This window comes from Castanea sativa, chromosome 12, assembly GCF_040712315.1.
Source record: "Castanea sativa cultivar Marrone di Chiusa Pesio chromosome 12, ASM4071231v1".
Lineage (NCBI taxonomy): Eukaryota > Viridiplantae > Streptophyta > Magnoliopsida > Fagales > Fagaceae > Castanea > Castanea sativa.
Genome location: NC_134024.1, coordinates 39,356,247 through 39,379,320, shown reverse-complemented (window position 1 = coordinate 39,379,320; position 23,074 = coordinate 39,356,247). Strand labels below are relative to the sequence as shown.

At 40.1% G+C, this 23,074-nt stretch overlaps 1 protein-coding gene and 1 long non-coding RNA gene across 5 annotated transcripts; one reads left to right on the top strand and one right to left on the bottom strand.

Moving 5' to 3' along the window:
* Window positions 1-280: 280 nt before the first annotated feature.
* LOC142620652 (receptor-like protein 7) lies at window positions 281-3,244 on the bottom strand. The gene is made up of 2 exons (XM_075793987.1): window positions 2,253-3,244; window positions 281-2,129 (listed from the first exon to the last, which is right to left on the bottom strand). Exons 1-2 carry the CDS (start codon window positions 3,242-3,244, stop codon window positions 281-283), a joined length of 2,841 nt encoding a protein of 946 aa, XP_075650102.1.
* A 2,547-nt stretch (window positions 3,245-5,791) lies between these two features.
* On the top strand, window positions 5,792-21,806 carry LOC142621376 (uncharacterized). Of its 4 annotated transcripts, none has more exons than XR_012841760.1 (3): window positions 5,792-6,114; window positions 7,829-7,901; window positions 21,572-21,806. It is a non-coding gene; the product is annotated as an uncharacterized LOC142621376 (long non-coding RNA). The 4 variants fall into 4 exon arrangements; XR_012841762.1 differs by lacking the exon at window positions 7,829-7,901 and adding an exon at window positions 7,028-7,161; XR_012841761.1 differs by lacking the exon at window positions 7,829-7,901 and adding an exon at window positions 7,011-7,161.
* The last annotated feature ends 1,268 nt before the right edge of the window (window positions 21,807-23,074 follow it).

Sequence of the window (23,074 nt, the reverse complement as noted above, 5' to 3'; positions counted from 1 at the left end):
ATGAATACAGCATAAGTGCATAGCTTTCATGGAATTCTTGCTTCTTCTGCATCTTCTATGAAACCAAATGAATATACCAATAATAAACACAAAGTATTTTAATTCGTAAAAAAATAATTAGTAGAATACTTATATGCCTCGTACCCCTTTCCTAACATAAACCTTAAAAATGTAATTTTTACAAAACCTTCTATATAAAAAGTGGATAGAAAATACACAAAAGGGTAAAGAACATGTGAAATGATGATACAATCTTTGCGTCCCCTGCTCCATTTATGCTTTACCTTCTTTGTTGCCTCATGCCAAAATTCTTTACAAACCAATCATGTTTCTTGGTGTACACAATGTGTCCAATAACAACTCCAATTAGTGTACCACATCCATACCCCATTACAACAGCTTTCCATCCAAATTCAATTGAAGATGCAGAGTTTTGATCATTGTTAGAGGGTGCAGGTAGTGGTGATGAGATTATAGGACCTTTACATTTTCTTGACAACTGGTTTCCGCACAATCCTGGATTCCCTTCAAATGAACTTCTTGGAAATGTTTCAAATTGGTTTCCTTGTGGTATTGATCCCATGAAGTTATTATAAGACACATTAAAGAATGCAAGGAAAGTGAGTTGTGCTAGTTGCTGTGAAATCTCTCCTGAGAGCTTGTTTTGAGAAAGGTCCAAAGATTCAAGCTCAGTTAGGTTTCCAATGGATAATGGGATATGACCAGCGAGAATGTTGTTGGAAAGGTTGAGCATATGTAGAGCCTTTAGAGTCCCAATGGAGTCTGGAATCTCTCCTTCGAATCTGTTGCACGACAAATCAATGGCTATGAAGAATTCTATGATCTTAGTGTATTGTGTTCTCAAGCCTTTGTTTGTCATGGTCATTGAGTACTCAAAATTATCCATGTACTCGAATCCCATCAAATAATAACTCATGTGCGCTTCCATGTATAATAAGCGTTCTGTTTCGACAATTTTCATGGCATTCAATCTCAGGAAGAATTCTGAAGGTAGACTACCTGTAAAGCCATTGAAGGACATGTCAATAATGCGCAACTTGGGGAACCCAAAATTGAATTTAGGACTCCTGATTGCACCATAGAATCTATTTGATCGTAAAATGAGAATTTTCAATTCAGGAAGAGCTCCCAACCAAGAGGGAAAAGTATCAACGATTTGATTGTTTCCAAGATCAAGACTCTCTAGTAGTGCACACCTCGCCATCAATCTTGGCACTTGACCATGTAATTTATTTTGGCCCAAGTCAATCATCCTTAATTTGCTTGCACTTGTCCATGTTTGAGGAATGGTGCCATGAAATTTGTTTCTTCCTAACTTCAGTATTGACAAAGAGCTGCTGAATTTACTCAAACATCTTGGAATCATACCGCCTAAATTGTTCCCAGACAAATCAAGAACCTGAAGCAAACTTAGATTGCAAATCAACGATGGGATTTCTCCACTCAGTGAATTTTCTGAGATAGTATAGAGAAGAGTAGAGAATGGTGGAACTGGAAGTGATCCACTGAGCCTGTTGGAACTCATGTTTAAACCGAGTAAACTAGACCATGGAAGAACGCTAGGAGGTTGGTCAAAACCAGTTAGAAAATTGTGAGCAAGATCCAAATACAGTAGTGTTTGAGTACTTATTTTCCAAAACCACTGGGGTATCTGTCCATGAATATTGTTAAAGGCTAGATCCAAGTACATCAATTTATCTTGACCCTGCAAGAATTTTGGGAACTGTCCTAGATTGCATGAAGCCAACCACAAAGAGATCAATTTTGGAGGACTAGCACTGGAATTGGTTTTTGTTAACACAGATAATTTGTTGAATGACAAGCGCAGATACATTAAATTTTTGAGCATAAATAATGTGTTTAGATCCACTGTGCCACTCAAATTATTTGAATAAAGATCAAGATATTGAAGATTCTTGGGTTCAGATATTGAGCTTGGAATTGGACCTTGCAACTTATTTGATGCAAGGCTCAGTTGAGTTAATTTGGTGAGGTTCATAAGCCAGAGTGGGATTGAACCAGTCAATTGATTAGAGCTTAGCTCTAACGCAGACAGTTGGGTCCAATTGGCCAAAGAAGGAGGGATTTCTCCCCTTAAATTGTTGCTTCTATGATTCAAATGAGTAATTTTTGAATTCTTATTGAGCCAAGAAAAGGTCTCGCTACTCAAATTGATGAAGGAAAGTGCTAGCCTAGTCAGTTGGGTGAGGTTTGCAAAAGAAGATGGTCACTGTCCCCTAATAAGAGAATTATCTGAAAGATCTAGAGTAGTAAGCTTGGAAAGATTACCCAGAGATGGTGGTATCAAACCTGAGAAATTGCAATCTCTGAGATTCAAATATTCCAAGGACTCAAGGTTTCCTATTGAGGTAGGAATCTCTCCAAAAAATCCTGTGTTCAAGACTCCAAAATACTTAAGGGGACTGCTCCAGTAAAAGTTTGGCAAATAACCAATGAGATCCGGATTGTATGATAATTCAAGAAGCTGTAAGTTTGGTAGCTGGAACATACCTGTTGGAAAATTCCCAAGCAACCCACAACAAGGGAGTCTGAGAGATGTCAAGGAAGACATATTTGCCAAAACATTGGGAATTGGGGAAGATATGATTACCATGGTGAGATCAAGATGTATTAGGTTGGTTAAGTTTTGTACTAGGCTGTTGAAGTTGGGCTTTTTGAGTTCCAACAATTGTTTAAAAGGTGAATAAGAACTGTAAGACAGATCAAGGGAAGACAACTGGGATAGTTGTGAGACTCCGAATGGGATTTGAGCAGAGAAGAAAGAATTGGAGAGGTTGAGATATATTAGACTTGAAAGATTGCCTATTCTAGATGGTATTAGAGAGTAATTGAAATGATTGTCGGCTAGGTTTAGCATTCGAAGATGAACAAGGCGAAAAAGGCTGCTGCTTGAGTTGATGGAACCATAAAGACAACTAGTACTAAGATCAAGGCCAATCACATGACCACTATCATGGTCACACTCTATGCCAGCCCATGAGCAACAACTGTTTCGTCCTTCAAGCTGCCATGATTCAGTCTTAGGATAAATACAAGGATATATAGAGGCGGACTTGTTGATGATAAAGCTTTCCTTAAACTGCAACAAGGCAGAACTCTCATCATAGTGACATGGCTGCATAGAAGAGCAGTGAGTGAGATGAAAAAGTAAGAGTAGGAAAAGTGAGCTCGAGAACATGAAGGAATATAGTGCTGGCCCCATAATGTCTGAGTTATCTATGTTTAGCACTCTGTATAACAAAGAAAATGGAATGGTGGAGCTTTATAGAGGAGACGCAGCTCTTGTGGAACCATTAAAGTCTTTTTGTTTTGATTTGATCACAATATTTTACAGTGCCACCAAGCCATGCATATAAAGATGGCTACAACAGGAGATGTGTTAGTTAGTTGGTGCGGCCATTAATGGCATTTATGAAAATTGTTTTCGTGCAGGCAACAACAACTGATTAGTCAACACAATATTATCGGTTTGTATTTTAGTATACTAGGCATTTGCCTGCGGTACTTCTACGGCTGCATTCTTTAAATTTTTTTCAACTAAATTCATCAACCAAAAAGCAAAAAGTTGTACTCAAATTTTTCTACACCACTTTTAAGACTTTTTTGAGTTATTGTAATTATTCACAAACACATATATTCTTTCTAACGAATACATAAAAAATCAATTACACCAAATAACACCACAACAAAGTGTAGTTATTTCAACTCTTTTTTATTGAGGGTTTACTAAAATCTGTCGATACAACCTATAAATAAAAATGTAGAGAGCTTTATTACTAAACTTTATTTCAAATGTTATTTGGTCCCTCAAAATAAGTTAAAGCACCCTTGAAATAAATGGGAAAAAAAAAAACTCACCAATTTTTTCAGCCAACAACCCTTGGTAAAATATTACAAATTTTTCAACCCTTGAAAAAAGCCCACAACAAAATTTTCAACCCTTGCAAAAAGCCCACAACTAAATTTAAATCTATACCCGTATTATATAAATTTAAAACAAATTAAATAAACAAAACAAAGAGCTTATAACTACTTTCACTCTTAGAGCATAGAAATCGCAGATATTCCAATGGCTAAGTTCTCAGAGCATAGCTCGTCGATCATGGAGATCTCATAGAGCTCGTCGATCATGGAGATCTCATCGATTTTGTACGAGTTCATCTCCATTTTGTGACTCTTCATCTCTCTGCCGAGTTCATCTCCATCGATTTTGCTCGACGATCACCGTTTCTCAGCTCCGATTAGGTACGAATTTCGTTTTTGATTTTTTTGTTTTTTTGGTTTACCCACACTTTTTCATCAATTTCCCCATGATTTCGTTTCACATTTCGTTTTACTTGTAATGCGATTGATCTAGGACTTCGACGCCGATCTTGACTCCATCCACAACCACCTCAAGTCCATCGTAAACTCTCTCTCTCTCTCTCGAAGTCTTCTTTCCCTATAATCGCACTTGATTTCTAGGGTTTTCAGTGTTTAATCGTACATTTTTTTTGTCTGTTTGGTTGCCGAGAAAATGTTAGGGTTAGGAAGTGTAGTGTGACTGTTTGTTGCTTGAATATGTTGCAAATTTGAACTTTACTGAGTTGAGTGTGACTCTTTTTCAGTTTTGGATTTTATAATTTTTTTTTTTGTGAGCTGTGAAATTTAAGATATCTGCTTAATAGTAGTGTGACTCTTTTGGATTCTGGTTTCTCCAAATTATTGGCTGAGTAAGTAATTTTCTAAGCAAAATTTCTGAGAAAATCAAAGGAAAGTGAAACATAATGAGCTTTTCGAGGCTTTGAGGATTGGAAAAATTTTGCTGCCATTCAAATTAGGAAAGTTATAAGCGTATTGCTACTTACCTGAAACTTCTAACATTCTCATTGACACACAAGACAGACCATTTTGTTTGTTCAAAGTGAGAAACTCAGTTGAATTTACTTATATGACTAATCTCTTGGATCTCACTAGGCTGTAAGTTCCTTTATCTGTGTGTTGAACGAAATGTGTATTTGTTTATTTGGTTTTGGAGTAATTGGATTTTTCAGTTGCTTTGGATGAATTAGATTTAAGTGTTAGTATGCAACCCATGAGTGTGTTGACCCATGGATTTAAATTATAAATAATTTGGATGAATTAGAAAAAACACCTCATTCCCAGTCCACATGTAGCTTGAAAACTGGCCTATATTTTTCTTACAAATATGCACCTACACAAGAATGCCAACGATTAACATCTCAATCATTTGATGAATGTCAATCCAAAACCGATACCAAGAAACTGAGTTGGTAGGTCACCTTAGCCTTCTTTCCGTAAAGTATTGAATGAAGCATTTGCCGATTGTCATCAGTTTTTCTCTTGGACAACTTGAAAGCCACTGAAACAGTTTAGATAATCAGACAAAAAATAGGCCAGGCTGCAGTAACAAGAAAGTTGAATTGTAGTGAATAACATGCCCCAAAACAAAGTATCTGTGGACAATAAGAGCTGAAAAATGTTTCCCACTTAACATGCAGATGATTCTCAAATGCATCAAAAAGATTGGTTATATATTGATCATTTTAAGCCTAGCAACAAAGTAATATTCCACAACATGACCCCACTTCAAACAGATTGGTTATATATTGATCATTTTGAGCCTAGCATAGATTAAATATGAAATATATTACTTGGTGTGAAGAAGGAAAGAATATACAAAGTTAATTGTCTTCCTATGCTCCGTAGCCCTTGTTGGAATATAATAACCTAGTTTTTCAGAACCACCAAGACAACTTGACATTCCCACTGCTTGCAACAAGTCCATTAGTCCATATTACCGACAAAGTGTGATATAATATGACCCAAAAAATAAAAACTGTCCCCCATAGATCTACCAAGAAACAAACTACAATATCTTATTAACTGAGCATTTTGTTGTTGTTGTTGTTATTGTTCAAAGTTTCATTTTTTGAGTGTTTTTTACTCTTTGTGAAGGTGGTGGCTGTTGCTGTATTTTTGGCATTGGGGTTTGCTTTCTATGTGTTCTTTGCTCCTTTTGTTGGGAAGAAACTGTTTCAGTATATTGTGATGGGACTCTACACTCCTCTTGTAAGCCCTCTCTCTTTCTATGAGTACTTTTTTTTTTGGGGTCGGTTGAAGAACTGAGATCTATTCTTTCTCTGCTGTTGGTTTTCCATTCATGTTTGGTTGTAAGATTTATTTTTTGTTTTCCCAAGTGGGTTCCTTTTACTTTCTGGGGTTTGTTATTATCAAAATATATTCTTTGTTGTTGGTCCCTTGAAGTGTAAATTATTAGCTCTCACTTAGTTGGTAATAGCAAATGCCTTGCTTTGTCTATGAGTTTCTTTCCGTACCTTTGAAGAGCTTATTGAAGTCCATCACTCAAACAACTCTTGAATTCTTGATTGTATTGATTGTGGATTTGGAAATTTAGGTACCAATCAACTGTTCTGATTACTTTTTTCTTTGCTTGAGATGGCACTCTGTTTTTCATGTGCTTGAGAATCCTGACTAACATGTTAATTTAGTGTTACTGTTGTAATCTGAGTGGTAAACTATTTAGAATGAACCATATATTGCATAGTCAAAGCTATAAGGAAGTTAATAAGTTTTTATTATTGGATCATTGGATAAGATGATAATAGGCCCTTGAATACAGACTTTCATAATTTGATATGCAATCCAGTGGTTCCAAATGGTATTTTTCATGTGTTATGATCACTTGCTTAGTGATTAGGTATTATGCACCTTCTCTTCAAACAAGCACGCACCTTGGTCATAAACTGTCCCCATTATTTCAGTTTGGTAACAGTGTAGTAATGTATTATGTGTCACTATGTCTGTATTTGCCGTGTGATGCTCATGGGTTCTAAATAATTCTATAATGTTTGTTTGTAAGCAACAACAACAATAATTCTCTTTTCAAAAAAAAAAAAAAAACAATAATTCTGAGGAATGAAGTTTCTAATTTTCTATGGTAAAAGAAATGCTATGTTCACAGGGCACATGTGGTTTCCGTTGGTAACAACTAAGCATTTACGCAAAATCTACGGCTATGTTAGAAGCTGTGGACTAGTCACAGACTACAAATTTTATCACCCACTTATTCCACGTTGGCGGCGAAAAATGATAAGGGTATGAACTTTAATTTGAAATTTTTTGAACATGTCAGTATGAATTATTCCAACACTTTAACAAAGCCATATTAGACTATTATTCAATGAACATATTATGTTGTTGTTGCTGTTGCTGTATAAGTTTTGAAGTGAAATGGCTTTGAGAGGTGTATGGCAACTTCAAAAGCTGATTGTGAGCTATTTGTTAATTGTTGACGATTTATTTATTTCTTGAAATGAAACTGATTGAACCTATAGACGATTTTGCAAGACCGCTTTAGCCTAGATGGCATAATGATTGTTTGCAATGGATGCTGATATTTGGTCTTTTATGATAGATTCTTCAAAATTCTTATATGTGGATTGATGTTATTGCCACTTCTGATGATTTACTAGACTTATAGATTAGCACAGGACGAAGTCTCTTAAAGTTGAAATGGATTATTGTAATTGACAACATTGGGGTGTTTGACAGTTTTAGGGTTAGAACTTTCTGCTAGAAACATAAGTAATTTGTGTGAAACTTCTTCTTGGCTTATCTTAATATTAGATTTTTTTTTAAAGGGTGTTTCTCTTACATACATCCTGTATACTAAGAATTTTAATGAAATTTATTACTTATCAAAAGAATTCTTCTTGTTGACACTGCTGTGAACCCATGATACAAAATTTTGCTGGCACTGTAGAACTGCGCTGTCTTTGGTGGGGAAGACTATTAGAGAAAAAACAAAAAGACTTGCATGATAGAAATATAGCAAGGTAATTATTTTATGATGTGCTTACTGTTAGTGTATTTAATTAAAGCAAATGATGGTGATTTAAGGTGGTTTTACAAGTTGGCGAAGGGAATTGCCTTAGACTTCATGACTTCAGATTTCTCCATATACTTTTTTTCAATTGAACTTTTTTACTTGAGTTAGAATAAAAATGTTTGTCATGTGTGAATTAGGATCTAGGTTGCATTTTGTAAATAATTTGGATGAATTAGAAAAAACACCTCATTCGTATTTTTATGCTTTGGGGGACTGGTGAAATTTATTACTTGTTAATTATTGTATAGGTTTTGATGTGAAATTTTCCACCAATCACCTTGAAAAAGAAAGCCGTCACCATACTGTGGTTCCTAGTTATTTGAAACCTGCTTCTAGGCCATGTTAGTCATTCTAAGACATAAATTTTCTTTTTGTATATTTGCTTAGGCGTTTCATAGCTTGAGCATAATAATACCATATTCATTGAATAGAATCTTATTCCCTTTGAAGTGTCAAGGGGATTATAAGTATGAGTTGACATGTGTCAATGATATGACAGCAATAAACAAAAGAAGCGGCAACCAAAAGAATTTTTCCCCCTTGTTGTGAGTAGAATAATAAAATCATATGTTAGTGATGTGAAGGAAAAGACAAAGTGGAGCAATCAAAAGATGTCTCACTGTAGGGTCAACAAGAAGCAGATCAATTAGGTGGCTGGTGAATTGTAACTCATACATCAAGTGCTATGAAGTTTTTTTTTTTTGGAACTGTTTTAGGAATGTGTAGAAAGAATGAACATTTGGATAATTGAGCTGTTAAATAGTACTTTTAATGATCTGTTTGTTAAGTTGGTAAAAACTTTATTTCAGCAAGTCATATATTGTAGTTGTTGTGGATTGCTGCTGGATGTTAGATTATAAATGCTGTGATGGATTTGGAAATTTGTTATTTTTACTTTAGATCATAAATTAGAGGATGCTTGGGTTGTTGTGGGGTGCAAAAAGATCCTGATGGGAACGTGGGCCTTTTGGGCCGTGTTAAGGAAGGCCGACCTGATCATGGGTTTAGGAATTGTTAGTACTATGGGTCGGCCCATACGCCGAGGATCCGAGGATCCAGCCGAGGGTGACCTTATCCTCGGATGAACATTGAAGAACTCGGGATTTCATAGTAAAGATTAAGGGATGACATGGTTAAAGCCAATGGTTAAAAGGGGTGAACCCTAGAACGCCCCAGAAGCACCGGTGTTGAAGAAATGTCAAAGATAAAGGCTGCTACCTCCACATTAAAAACCCTGCACCTACCACCCTGGCCGCATTTATGGGGAAGTGACACCTGAACAGTAGAAGAGAAACTTCTGGTTACTATTCAAAGGCACTGAGAAGGGAAATATCTAGGCTAAGGGGGGAGGTGGGGCAACACGTGTACAAAGTGTTCAAAAGAGGAGTATTTAAGGAGAAACCTGGAATAGAAAAGAGGAGGACTTTTTGTAACCTAACAAGAAAGAAAAGACTAAGAAAGGGATATAATATAAGAACAGCTCTCGGCTTACGTCCGAGGAGGCCAATTTACAATATTCCTTATTGTTTCCAAGTATTCGAAATCCTTAGTTTGTCATTTAATCCCCACATACTTCTAACCTGGGTTTCAAGCCCACACTCTACAAATTCATATTGTTTAAGGCTCATTGGGCCTGGGCCCGTAACTGTTCTTGGGGCCAGGTGCAATTGTGCACTTACAATTGGCGTCGTCTGTGGGAAATCTAGTCTAGAAGAGGTAGGGATATTATGGCAGGCTTAGGCTCTCACCATGCAGAGTCACAAGGATCACAACCAGAAGATCATTTCCAACGTCTTGAACATCGTAGGGATCGTGAGGGAAGCGTCCATACAGAATACCCAGGGGCTAGCCATACTCATGGAGGGGGTAGCACTACCCATGATGAGGGTTCTAAATCCATGCAGAGGGAAATCAATCGTTTGAAGAGGAAGTTACGCCGCGCGAAGCGTAAGGTTTCCCCGTCCTCGTCTAGTTCTTCCTCAGAGAAGGATAGGGGAGTTGGGTACAGTTCAAGGTCATGTTCCCCCACCAGCGCAACATCCTCAAGTGAGGAGGACGACCGGCCAACCCGCAGACGTAAGAAGCTTCGTTCTAGGGGCTTAGGCAACGATACCATGAGTAGGGCGTTGCACCAACTCTCTAAATCTCCGTTTTCACGGAGGATTGAGAGGGGAAGGCTTCCCAGGAGGTTCACCCAGCCCACCTTTACCATCTATAATGGCCGGACTGATCCGGTGGAGCATGTGAGTCACTTCAACCAAAGGATGGCAGTGCACTCTCACAACGAGACTTTGATGTGTAAAGTCTTCCCCTCCAGCTTGGGACCTGTGGCTATGAGATGGTTTAACGGTCTCAAATCGGGATCTGTAGGGTCATTTGGGGAGCTAACTAGGGCATTTGCTTCGCGGTTCATTACGTGTAGCAGAGTCCCTCGGCCATTGGACTCGTTGCTATCCATGGTCATGAAGGAAGGGGAGACACTGAAAGCATACTCCGACAGATACTGGGAGATGTTTAATGAAATAGACGGCGACTTTGATGAGGTGGCGCTTAATACCTTTAAGGTGGGCCTCCCTACTGATCACGACCTGAGAAAGTCTTTGACGAAAAAGCCCGTCCGCAGTGTACGCCGTCTTATGGATCGTATTGATGAATATAAGAGGGTAGAGGAAGACCAGCAGCAGGGGAAAGGAAATGAGAAGGTTATCCCGCCGGGAGAGAAGGGATTTCAGGTCGGACAGATATCACAACAAGCCGATGAGGGATTACTTCGGACAATCCGGCTCAGCAGCACCCCAGGCTGTAAATACTGTGTTCCGAGAACCAGTGCATCAGTTATTAGAAAAGGTTCGTAAAGAGCCCTTCTTCAGATGGCCCGGCAAGATGGCAGGGGACCCTGCTAGAAGAAATCAAAACCTTTTCTGTCAGTACCATCAGGATGTGGGCCACACTACCGAGAACTGTCGGACCCTGTGGAACCATCTAGAGCAGCTCGTCGGTGAGGGAAAGTTAAAGCAGCACTTGTGTCAGCCCACCGGGCAGGTCAGTCAAGTTGGTTCAAACAATCAGAGGAACAGTTCATCTCGGCCAGCATTGGGAACAATTAATGTTATCTTCGCTGCACCTGGTAGGACCGGCTCAGGTCCCACTAGGGTTATGGCGGTTTCCCATCCGCAGGCCGAGGATGTGGGTAGCAGGCCGAAGAGATTAAAGAGCACTTTACCTGTCTTGGGTTTCTCCGAGGAGGATAAGGTAGGGACTATCCAGCCCCATGACGATGCTCTTGTGGTTACCCTCAGAATAGGGAACTATGATGTGAGAAGGGTGATGATAGATCAAGGCAATGTGCCTATATCATGTACCCTGATCTATTTAAAGGGCTAAGATTGGAGTTGGAAGATTTAACCCCTTATGACTCCCCACTTATAAGCTTCGAAGGAAGGGCCGTTATGCCGAAGGGACAGATCCGTTTACCCGTTCAATCCGGCACCGAAACGGTTGAGGTAGATTTCATTGTGGTTGACGCGTACTCTCCATATACAGCCATCCTCGCCAGGCCATGGTTGCACGCCTTGGGAGCTGTCTCCTCTACCTTACATGTTAAGGTGAAATTCCCCTCGGGGGAGCATGTTGAGGAAATCCTCGGCAGCCAGGTAGTGGCTAGGCAATGCATATCGGCTGCGGTGCTTCGTCAGTCAGAGATTGAGTCATCAACCTTGCCCATCCAGGAGTCATAGCAATTAACATCTCCGGAGGCACCTGGAGCGATGACAGGAGACGAGGCTATTTGTGAGGAGTTAGAGAAGTTTGTAATAACAGATGATCCAGAGAGGTTTTTCCAAGTTGGCATACTTTTGCCACACCAAGAGAAGATGGAGTTGTTGAAATTTCTGAAAGATAATTTAGATTTTTTTGCGTGGGACCCCTATGAGGCTCCAGGCGTAGATCCGAACTTTATTTGTCATCGTTTAAACGTCAATCCTGCCATTGTTCCGAGGAGGCAGCCACCTCGGCGATCTTCCCGAGAACATTCTGAAGCTGTGAAGGAAGAGGTTCTTAAACTCAAAAGGGCGGGGGCTATCAAAGAGGTTTTCTACCCTGAATGGTTGGCTCATACTGTTGTTGTTAAGAAGAAGAACGGCAAGTGGAGAGTATGTGTGGACTTTACTGATCTGAACAAGGCCTGTCCTAAAGATTTGTTCCCAATGCCACGGATTGATCAACTGGTAGATGCTACTGTTGGACATCCTCGGATGAGTTTCTTGGACGCCTTCCAGGGTTACCACCAAATTCCCTTGGCGTTAGAGGATCAGGAGAAGACTGCTTTCATTACTCCAACTGGGAACTATCATTATAAGGTCATGCCATTTGGATTAAAAAATGCTGGGGCTACTTATCAAAGAATGATGACCCGAATGTTTGAACAGCAACTGGGGAAAACCATCGAAGTGTACGTGGATGATATGGTGGTGAAGAGTAAGACAGTACCTTCACACATGACAGATCTGGCCGACACCTTCCAGATGCTAAGGAAGTATAAATTGCGCCTTAACGCCTCCAAGTGTTCTTTTGGCGTGGGATCTGGGAAGTTCTTGGGATTTTTGATTACTCATAGGGGCATAGAGGTAAACCCAGTGCAAGTTAAGGCTATTCAGAATTTGCAGCCGCCTAGGAACCCAAAAGAGATTCAGAAATTGACTGGAATGATTGCTGCGTTGAATAGATTTATTTCTCGGTCAGCTGATCGGTGTCGTCCTTTCTTTCAGTTGTTGCACAAGTGGAAAGGGTTTCAATGGACCGAGGACTGCGAATTAGCTTTCCAACAGCTTAAGCAATATCTTTCTCGGCCACCTATTTTATCTCGCCCTGAAGTGGACGAGGTTTTATTCGCTTATCTGGCCGTGGCTATTCACGCGGTGAGCTTAGTCCTTATAAGGAATGAAAGCGGGGTACAGAGACCGATCTACTATGTTAGTAAGTCCTTGAATGAGGCCGAGGTGCGCTATCTGCCCTTGGAAAAAGCACTTCTGGCTGTAGTCCACGCCACGCGCAAACTTCCTCATTATTTCCAATCTCATACTGTGGTTGTTTTGACCCAGTTGCCTCTTAAGGCTGTGTTGCGTAGTGCTGATTACTCTGCCAGGGTGGCAAAATGGGGAACCATTTTGGGAGCCTTTGATGTTAAATACAGGCCTCGCACATCGGTAAAGGGACAGGTCCTCGCTGATTTGGTGGCAGAGTTTACTGAACCATTGTTAGAAGAAACTTCAAAAGAAGCACACATGGGTGAAAAATCAGTTGGTGTGATCACAAACGTATCGCCCTCGGTTTGGAGAGTTTATGTGGATGGGGCTGCTAATCAAAAAGGGTCTGGTGTTGGACTTGTTCTAATGTCCCCTGAAGGAATTGTCTTCGAAAAATCTTTGAGATTGTCCTTCTCGGCTACTAATAACGAGGCCGAGTATGAAGCAGTCTTGGTAGGCATGCAAATGGTACATAAGATGGGTGGCAAGGAAATCCACGTGTTCTCGGACTCTCAGTTAGTGGTCGACCAGGTCATGGGAACCATGGAGGCTAGAGACCCCAGAATGCAGGAATATTTGGCCCAGGTCAAACGCCAGCAGGCTGAATTTGACTCCTTTGCCTTAGCTCACGTTTCTAGGAGTGGAAACACTCATGCAGATTCCTTGGCTACGTTGGCAACATCCTCGGCTCAAGGTTTACCAAGGGTTATCCTCGTTCAGGATTTGGTAGAACCTTCTCTTGTAACTGCTAACGCACCTCGCATCCATCTAATAAGGCCTGGTCCTAGTTGGATGGATTCGATCATATCTTTTCTTAAAAATGACATTCTTCCCGAAGCCAAGGCTGAAGCAGAAAAGTTACGTCGAAAGGCGCCGCGTTTCTGGTTGTCCGAGGACCACAAGCTATACAAACGATCCTTTTCAGGACCGTACTTGTTGTGTGTACACCCTGAATCAACAGAAGCATTGTTGGAGGAATTGCATGAGGGAATTTGTGGGAGCCACACTGGGGGAAGGTCCTTAGCCCATAGAGCCCTGACTCAGGGTTATTGGTGGCCCAATATGCAGAGGGAGGCTCAGGACTATGCCAGAAAATGTGATCAATGTCAGAGGTTCGCCCCTAATATCCACCAACCTGGAGGGGTTCTTAACCCTCTCTCCAGCCCTTGGCCTTTCGCACAATGGGGCTTGGACATTGTAGGGCCATTTCCGAGAGCTGCTGGCAACAAAAGATGGCTGCTCGTGGGAACAGACTACTTCACTAAATGGGTTGAAGCTGAGCCCTTAGCCAATATACGAGATGTTGATTCCAAGAAATTTATATGGAAAAATATTGTCAGTAGATTCGGAATACCACACACACTCATCTCTGATAATGGTGTCCAGTTCGACAGTAGGGCTTTTAGGAAGTATTGTGGTGACATGGGTATCATAAACAGATATTCCACCCCAGTTTACCCTCAAGGAAATGGACAAGCCGAGGCAGTTAACAAGGTCATAGTTAACGGGCTCAAGAAGAGGTTGGACGATGCGAAAGGCAGATGGGTAGAAGAGCTCCCTCATGTCCTGTGGACATATCGGACCACACCGCGCAGGTCCACTGGAGAGACGCCATTCTCTATGACTTATGGAGCCGAGGCGGTGATACCGCTAGAATCTGGTTTTCCTACTTTAAAGACAAGTTCTTTTAGCCTAGAGTATAACCAGGGACTTCTAGAGAAAGATCTTGATTTACTTGAGGAACGGCGTGAGGCAGCTATGGTCCAATTGGCTTATTATCAGCAGAAGCTAAAACGAGGATATGATGCCCACGTGAAGCTAAGGCCACTTGCACCTGGTGATCTTGTATTAAGGAAAGTTGTAGGCACTTCTAAGAACTCAGCATGGGGTAAGCTAGGACCTAACTGGAAAGGCCCCTATCGCATTGTTTCAGTAGCAGGCATAGGGTCATATAGGCTAGCTGATCTAGACGAACGAATTGTTCCACGTCCATGGAATGTAAATAACCTTAGAAGGTATTATTATTAATGAAATGAGCTTTTGTCAGTTTGTATTTCAAAGTTATGAGTAGCTCTGACGCTCGCAATTATCAATTTTAAGAATCAAACAGAAACTTGGTTAAGTGTAGTCCTCGGACCACAAACCTTGTGGAAATTGATGTCTTATCATTTGTTAAACAGAACCTTAGTTATGCCGGGTCCTCGGACCTCCTACTTTGAGAAAATTAACATTTGAAGTTATTGTTCTAAAGAATCAAACAGAAACTTGGTTAAGTGCAGTCCTCGGACCACAAACCTTGTGGAAATTGATGTCTTATCATTTGTTAAACAGAACCTTAGTTATGCCGGGTCCTCGGACCTCCTACTTTGGGAAAATTAACATTTGAAGTTATTGTTCTAAAGAATCAAACAGAAACTTGGTTAAGTGCAGTCCTCGGACCACAAACCTTGTGGAAATTGATGTCTTATCATTTGTTAAACAGAACCTTAGTTATGCCGGGTCCTCGGACCTCCTACTTTGGGAAAATTAACATTTGAAGTTATTGTTCTAAAGAATCAAATAGAAACTTGGTTAAGTGCAGTCCTCGGACCACAAACCTTGTGGAAATTGATGTCTTATCATTTGTTAAAACAACCTTAGTTATGCGGGTCCTCGGACCTCCTACTTTGGGAAAATTAACATTTGAAGTTATTGTTCTAAAGAATCAAACGAAACTTGGTTAAGTGCAGTCCTCGGACCTCAAACCTTGTTGTAACTGATGTCCTGTAATTTGTTAAACGAAACCTTAGTTATGCCGGGTCCTCGGACCTCCTACTTTGGGAAAATTAACATTTGAAGTTATTGTTCTAAAGAATCAAACAGAAACTTGGTTAAGTGCAGTCTTCGGACCACAAACCTTGTGGAAATTGATGTCTTATCATTTGTTAAATAGAACCTTAGTTATGCCGGGTCCTCGGACCTCCTACTTTGGGAAAATTAACATTTGAAGTTATTGTTCTAAAGAATCAAACAGAAACTTGGTTAAGTGCAGTCCTCGGACCACAAACCTTGTGGAAATTGATGTCTTATCATTTGTTAAACAGAATCTTAGTTATGCCGGGTCCTCGGACCTCCTACTTTGGGAAAATTAACATTTACAGTTACAATTTTTAAGAATTAAACGAAAGATTGCTTAATATTTATCTTCGGATTACGACTTTGATTAAAGTTAACCTCTGATTGTGTAAGGAATGGTCCTCGGATCTTACATCTTACTAGAAACAGAGCTACGCATTACAAGGGTTTAATCGTTATATGAGGCCCTCTCTTCTTCTTATGAGGCCCTCTCTTCTTCTTAATCGAGGCATTGTTCAAATGAATTAACCATGTCACCTTGTATTAAATCTTTAATAATATACGCATGATTATGTGGAAGTTATGATTGTGCAATCCTTGGAGTTAGATTTTTATACTCTGAGAAACTTTTGATATGACTTAATGGGAAACTTTTGTAATAAGTACAAAAAGAATAAAGTAAAAACAGATACAATCCAAGTGAAAAGTAAACGAAATCGTTCTTCATTAATCAGTTGAATATGCATTACAATATATAATTCAAAAACAAAAAAAAAATGGAAAAAGAGAAGCCCTAAGCTAAGTCCTAAGCTGTTGGAGGAGGATCTTGCTGAGAGGTACTAGTGCCCTCGGTCTTTCTCAACTCCAGCTCAAAAGGAGTCATAACCTGCTTTCCTTTATCCGCTGTCTTTGTTGGAAGAACGTTGGGTTCCACTGTCTGGTTCAAGTCCTTCTCTGCATCCACTCCTCCTTCCTTTTCTTTATTGGAACCAGAAGGTTCCGTAGGATCAAGAATTTGCTGTGGGACCACCGGAGGTAGAGCAAGAGGAGTTGTCTCGGGGAAAGGAGTAGCAGCAGGAGCCTCTTCAATCTCCTGTATTTCTAGGGGAAGCCAAACATTCTCGGACTTCCTCAAATCCGAAGATTGGGGAACTCCTGCTACGTTTAAAGCTTCCCCCCATACTTTTTGACAGTATTCACGGCATAAAGCCGCGAACTCCTCTGTCAGCTGCTCCTCTGTGGCTGCTACTCCTTCATCGAAACTTGCCTGCTTGGCAGCTTGAAGAGAGAGTTGGAAGGAGCTGGCTTCTTCCTTCATCAGAGCCAGTTGCTTCTTCAGATCCGAGCACTCCCTTTGAGCTTGGGAGAGTTCTTCATCTCTTTCATGAAGGAGCTTGCGCTGTCCTTCTATCTGGGTCTTCATGGTCTTCAAGTTTGACTCGACCCCATTTTTCTCTCTCCTCAGATCAGCCACCTCCGAGGTCAACTTCTCATTCGCAGCAAGGGCTGTGCCCAAGGACTTCTCAGTTTCCATCTTGATTTCGAGTTCAGTCCTGGCTATTTTTCGAGTGTCTTCAATAAACTTCTCAGCTACGAAGACTTCCTGAATAGCCTGTAGTAAAGTATGATGGAGTTAGGAATAATAAGAAACAAACTTACCTATAAATATTATTAAAAGTGGAATCTCCCTAGAAAAGGAGAAAAACTTACCAACGCTAAGTCTCTTTTTAGTGAGAGGAATAGTTGTGGCTGGTCCATCTTTTCCAAGGTCTCCATGTCCTTGGGCAGCAGAAGAGGGCGTTCCAAGACCTCGGCCAGGTGGTGGGCGTGGCCTTGTTGAACTGCCCTTATACTGGACTGGCAGGAGATGGGTGCGCCGTCCAGCCTTAGATCGGGGGACCAGGTGGTCGGTGCTCGGCGCATTTCAGCCTCGTCCCTGAATTCCCCGATTTCAACCGAACGGGCTCTACCCTTGCCCTTGTCCAGCTTCTGCTGCTGGGCCGGTGGGAGTTGTTGGCGTGGTTTCTTGGGGTCTTTATTAATCGTCCCCTCATTATCCCCCTTCCTCTTCTTCTTGGGATCCTCGGCTGGCAGTTTTGGCTCAGCTGGAGGAGGAGGAGGAGGTAAAGTTGGGGGAACTTGGGACGTCCCCGTTTTCTTTTTCTCTGCAACCTTAGCAGCCCTATTGGTGAGGAGACCCTCCATTCTTCCCATGTCTTCTTCTAATTCGTCTTCGGGAAGGGCGACCACAAACCCTGCAATTCCAGAGGCCTCGGTGGCTTCTTCCTTCTCGTCGGAAAGTACCACAAACTGGTTCCCGCGAGGTTTCTCGGTGTCTTCGAGATGGAATTGGTCTATCTCGTCGTCAAGTGTGTGTGAAGAAGACACCTGCTCTTCTGGAATGACAGTTGCTTGTGAGTGCACGGCGAGGGGGACTGCTGCTATCGGCCGGTTGTACAAAATGGTGTTAGGAGCGTCCGGGAGGTCACGGTCGTCCAAAAAGTGGGGCCGAGCTACGTTTATCCTCTTTCGTCTTCGGTCGCCCGCAATTATGGCGTTCTCTATCTCCTGGAAGTCTTTGGAAAGGGGGGTGTACCCAAGAATAAGGTGAGCAGCCCGGAGTTGTAGGTCTTCACTAACGAACACCTCGGAGCGAAGTACCCGGTTTAGATCTGCGATGTTATAGTGACTCAGACGAGGACGCACGTGTTGCTTATCTGCAAAAAAGACGTCAAAACAAACAAACTTGGTCAGATTTACATAGATGTTTAACAAATTTTAGTAAGTACGAATACGCATTTCTGTGTGTGTGTTAGGAGAAGTTGTGTTGTGGGGAGATTAATCCTACGGCGTCGCACCTGGATCCCCCCACTCAACTGGGCAGTGGAAGCCGTCGTGCCAGTTCCCAGACACGATCAAGTAGTCGTCCTTCATGCCTTTGTTTGATTTGGGCAGACAGGAGATTAGCCTAACGGTGCTGGACCGAGATTTAATGTAATAACCTACTTTAGAAAGTTTATGGGACTCATATAGGAACACGACATCGTGCCATGTGAGGTTTAAACCCATCTGCTCGTTTAGAGCATCTACACTACCTAGAACTCTAAAAACGTTTGGGAGGCATTGATCGGGACACAACCGGTGGTTGCGAAGGTACTCCCTAGTTACAGGTTTCATTGGAAGGGTCATCCCACCCTCTAGAAAGGCTATCATAGGAATGATAACCTCTCCCTCTTTCCTAGAACCGGCCACGGCTGTTGCCGGGCAGTATTTTAGTCCTACATCGCTGGGAATACGGTATTTGGCCCTAAAACCTTCCATCCCAGCGGCGGTATCAACTAGACACTTAAACTTACCCATTGGAAAAGAACGAAAGGTTAAACTCTAAAGGGGAGAGTGTTTACGAAGACACTAGAGGACTGTATCCGAGGAGAAAGGGTTAAGAATAGAGAGAGCAAGAACTTACAAAGTTGAAGGTACAGATTTCCACGGTTTTCTGCTGGTAAAGGATGATTGTTGGTGTTTTGATGGGATTGATCCCTGAGGAATTAAATGAAGGCGCATGTTCCCGAAGCGTCACGACGTGCGAAAAGGCGGCCTCGAAATTATATTTGTCCCGCCTAAAATTTCGTGGAGTAATGAGGGCCGTTGGATGCCCATCTCACCGTTGAACGTGAGGGACAAAGTGTAACTGACAGTATTAAATACGCGCGTTGTTCAAAATAAAACCGCCAAATGGCATCTTCTGGGACGCGAAACGATTTCCACACGTGCCATTACTCACAAAATGATTGGAGTAGGTTCTCGTCGGATCAAAACCCTATTTTTCTCCTCGGACGTTGAAAATTAGAGTTTTGAGGGGCTATTGTGGGGGGCAAAAAGATCCTGATGGGAACGTGGGCCTTTTGGGCCGTGTTAAGGAAGGCCGACCTGATCCTGGGTTTAGAAATTGTTAGTACTATGGGTCGGCCCATACGCCGAGGATCCGAGGATCCAGCCGAGGGTGACCTTATCCTCGGATGAACATTGAAGAACTCGGGATTTCATAGTAAAGATTAGGGGATGACATGGTTAAGGCCAATGGTTAAAAGGGGTGAACCCTAGAACGCCCCAGAAGCACCGGTGTTGAAGAAATGTCAAAGATAAAGGCTGCTACCTCCACATTAAAAACCCTGCACCTACCACCCTGGCCGCATTTATGGGGAAGTGACACCTGAACAGTAGAAGAGAAACTTCTGGTTACTATTCAAAGGCACTGAGAAGGGAAATATCTAGGCTAAGGGGGAGGTGGGGCAACACGTGTACAAAGTGTTCAAAAGAGGAGTATTTAAGGAGAAACCTGGAATAGAAAAGGGGAGGACTTTTTGTAACCTAAAAAGAAAGAAAAGACTAAGAAAGGGATATAATATAAGAACAGCTCTCGGCTTACCTCCGAGGAGGCCAATTTACAATATTCCTTATTGTTTCCAAGTATTCGAAATCCTTAGTTTGTCATTTAATCCCCACATACTTCTAACCTGGGTTTCAAGCCCACACTCTACAAATTCATATTGTTTAAGGCTCATTGGGCCTGGGCCCGTAACTGTTCTTGAAGCCAGGTACAATTGTGCACTTACAGTTGTTTTTTACAATTCACAATTATGTAGTTGAATAGCAATTTTGAATTTAAAAAAATGATATAGAAGGAAAGTCCAAGTTGGATACCTTTATTTATTTTTGTTTCTCACAAAGAGTGTTGGAGGGGGGATTTGAACCCAAGTTAGATATTTATTATTTTTTCATTTTTGGATGTTTTTTAAATGAAGTAATGTGTTATGTGATGTTAAAGTAAATAATCTGGTTACTTTAGTTGAATGAACTGATCCGGCTATCAGCAGGATTGATAACGAGAGGATGGTTATGAGTTATGAGTTATGACTATGGTTATCAGTTATGACTATGGGTTTTCTCTTTTTTTTCTTAAACTTTTGCTGTCTCTTCATACATATACAGATACTTTTTTTATTAAAATTCTCTTGGTGTTGAGGGATTATGCCTCAGTTCAGAACCCCAGCTGATTGATACAGGATATCATTGGTTCTGGCTGATTGGATAATTGATCTAGGTATAACATTTTGGTTGGATTTATTTTGCTTCTCTGCTATAGTGTACGGGCAGCTATGATATGCAGGCTTTTGTCTCCCTCTAAAGTAGCATGTCCGAATTGTCCAAATGATAAAGATTGAACATTTTGTTTACTCTAAATGTGCATCTTTCAGTTATGGAGCCCACTTAGAAATAAAATAAAAGTGACCCAATTGGGGTTTGAGACTTTAAGTCATGATAAATTGTATCTCTTGTAGTCTAAATTACCTATTATTACAAAAGTTAAAACTATTAAAATATGATAAATTTAATTATTTAATTACATAATTCTAAATTCTAACATCATCATTAAATTTTTTTTTAACGAAAGTCTAATAATAGATGGATCATCCACAACAAGGTTAGAATGGTTATGACAAATAATGATGTTCTTGTTGGTAAATTATGATTGTTTGTTTGGTTGTGTGCATATATGATAACATATATAACTATTAAAATTAACTTTTGAATAGTTTTTGAATTACAAGGGAAAGTATGATAGTAATTATTTGACTTAAAAAAATTTTGAATAGTTTTTGATGATTATAAAGGAAAGTTGATTAGTTAAAGAGTTTTGTAGTGATGTTGTCAAGTTCTTTCCAATATGGCTCACAAGCAATTGATTGTTTTACAGGTTCCTCCTGGGCTGGACAGCAAGGCTAGCACAACCATAAACAAGGGGAGGATATACATATCCAAGACCAGCCCACAAAACGTCTTAGATTCATACCTTTATAAGAATCATTGAGGGATTTGTGTAGTTTTTGATTCTGCTAAACTGATAAGTGATAGGCCTAGACCTGTGTGTCTGTTAAAGTTATGGTATATTGAAATTTTTCGGGGGGATTTTATAGATGCTTCTCTCCCCTAATGATTGTTTGATCATCCAGGATTGTTGATACTTTTCACTTTGTGTATTTGGGTTCTTGTGCAATCCTTTAATTTCTTGTTTTAAGCTTTCTTAATCAATTGCCAGGTTTATGGTTGGCATCAATTTGCCACCACTTGCTACCATGTCTAACTTCATGAATGTATATATATATATAGTGCATGATTGTGGTTTTTTTTTTTTAAAAATAAAATAAAATCTTATTTTGAGGGTCAAGAGACCCCTTAAATAACCTTATTTATCAAGGGTTGTAAGTATAAATCTTTTAAACCTTGGTAAAATGTTATTTAAAGGGTCTCTTGACCCTCAAAATAAGATTAGAGCACTTGTTTTGAGGGGCACGAAGGCTCTCAAAATTTCTTTTTCGACGGTATATGTTTCAAAGGTTATTAAGGGTCGGTTGGACTCTTAAAATAACTTCTTTTAAGGTTTTTTAATACTTTTTTTAGGGGTTTTGACCCTTGAAAAAAGTCTAATTTGTTGTAGTGTAAAATACAATTCAATATTCTTTTTTTGAGAAGAACAATTCAATCCAATATTCTTGACACGTTTTATTCCAAAAATTTCTTGCCATGTGAGTAAAACTCATTCATAATATATATATGACATAAACATACCTGATAGATGTAACAAATATAGAGAAAATAAATATTATATAATGCATTTTTATTCAATCTTGTTTGATACAAAATTACTTTTTTACTATAATAGATTATTTAATACAAAGAAAACCATCTTTTATGTATTGAATGATACTTGGAACAATTGTTATTAAAAAAAAAAACCATTAGGGTTTAACAATTCAAGTCATTCTTGCAGCAGTTGCTATGCATTTTACCTACTTTGTTAGAGAATTAAAAGATAGGAAACCAAAAATATACACGGAGGGAATTGTTTGGTGCTCTCTGGTTTACACCATGTTGATTTTCCTCAAATTAAAAGAGAAAAAAAAACATTTAGATCAAATACAATCTGTAATATTGAAAATAAATAAATGATACCTTACCTGATTGATTAGGTGATTATGCTCTTTGTTAGTTAAAATAAGTAATAAATTAAAGCCCTTCAAAGTCATACAACTATGAATGTGTTTGGATCCACGTTTTACTGTTGTGTTTTAAGTTTGCTGCGTTTTCAGTTTTTTTTTTTTTTCTCCAACGTGTGAACAGTAACGGGTATTGTTCATGCACATGAAGTTACTGTGCGGGAGACCAAAGGTACTATTTGTGCACTATTCACGTACTGTTC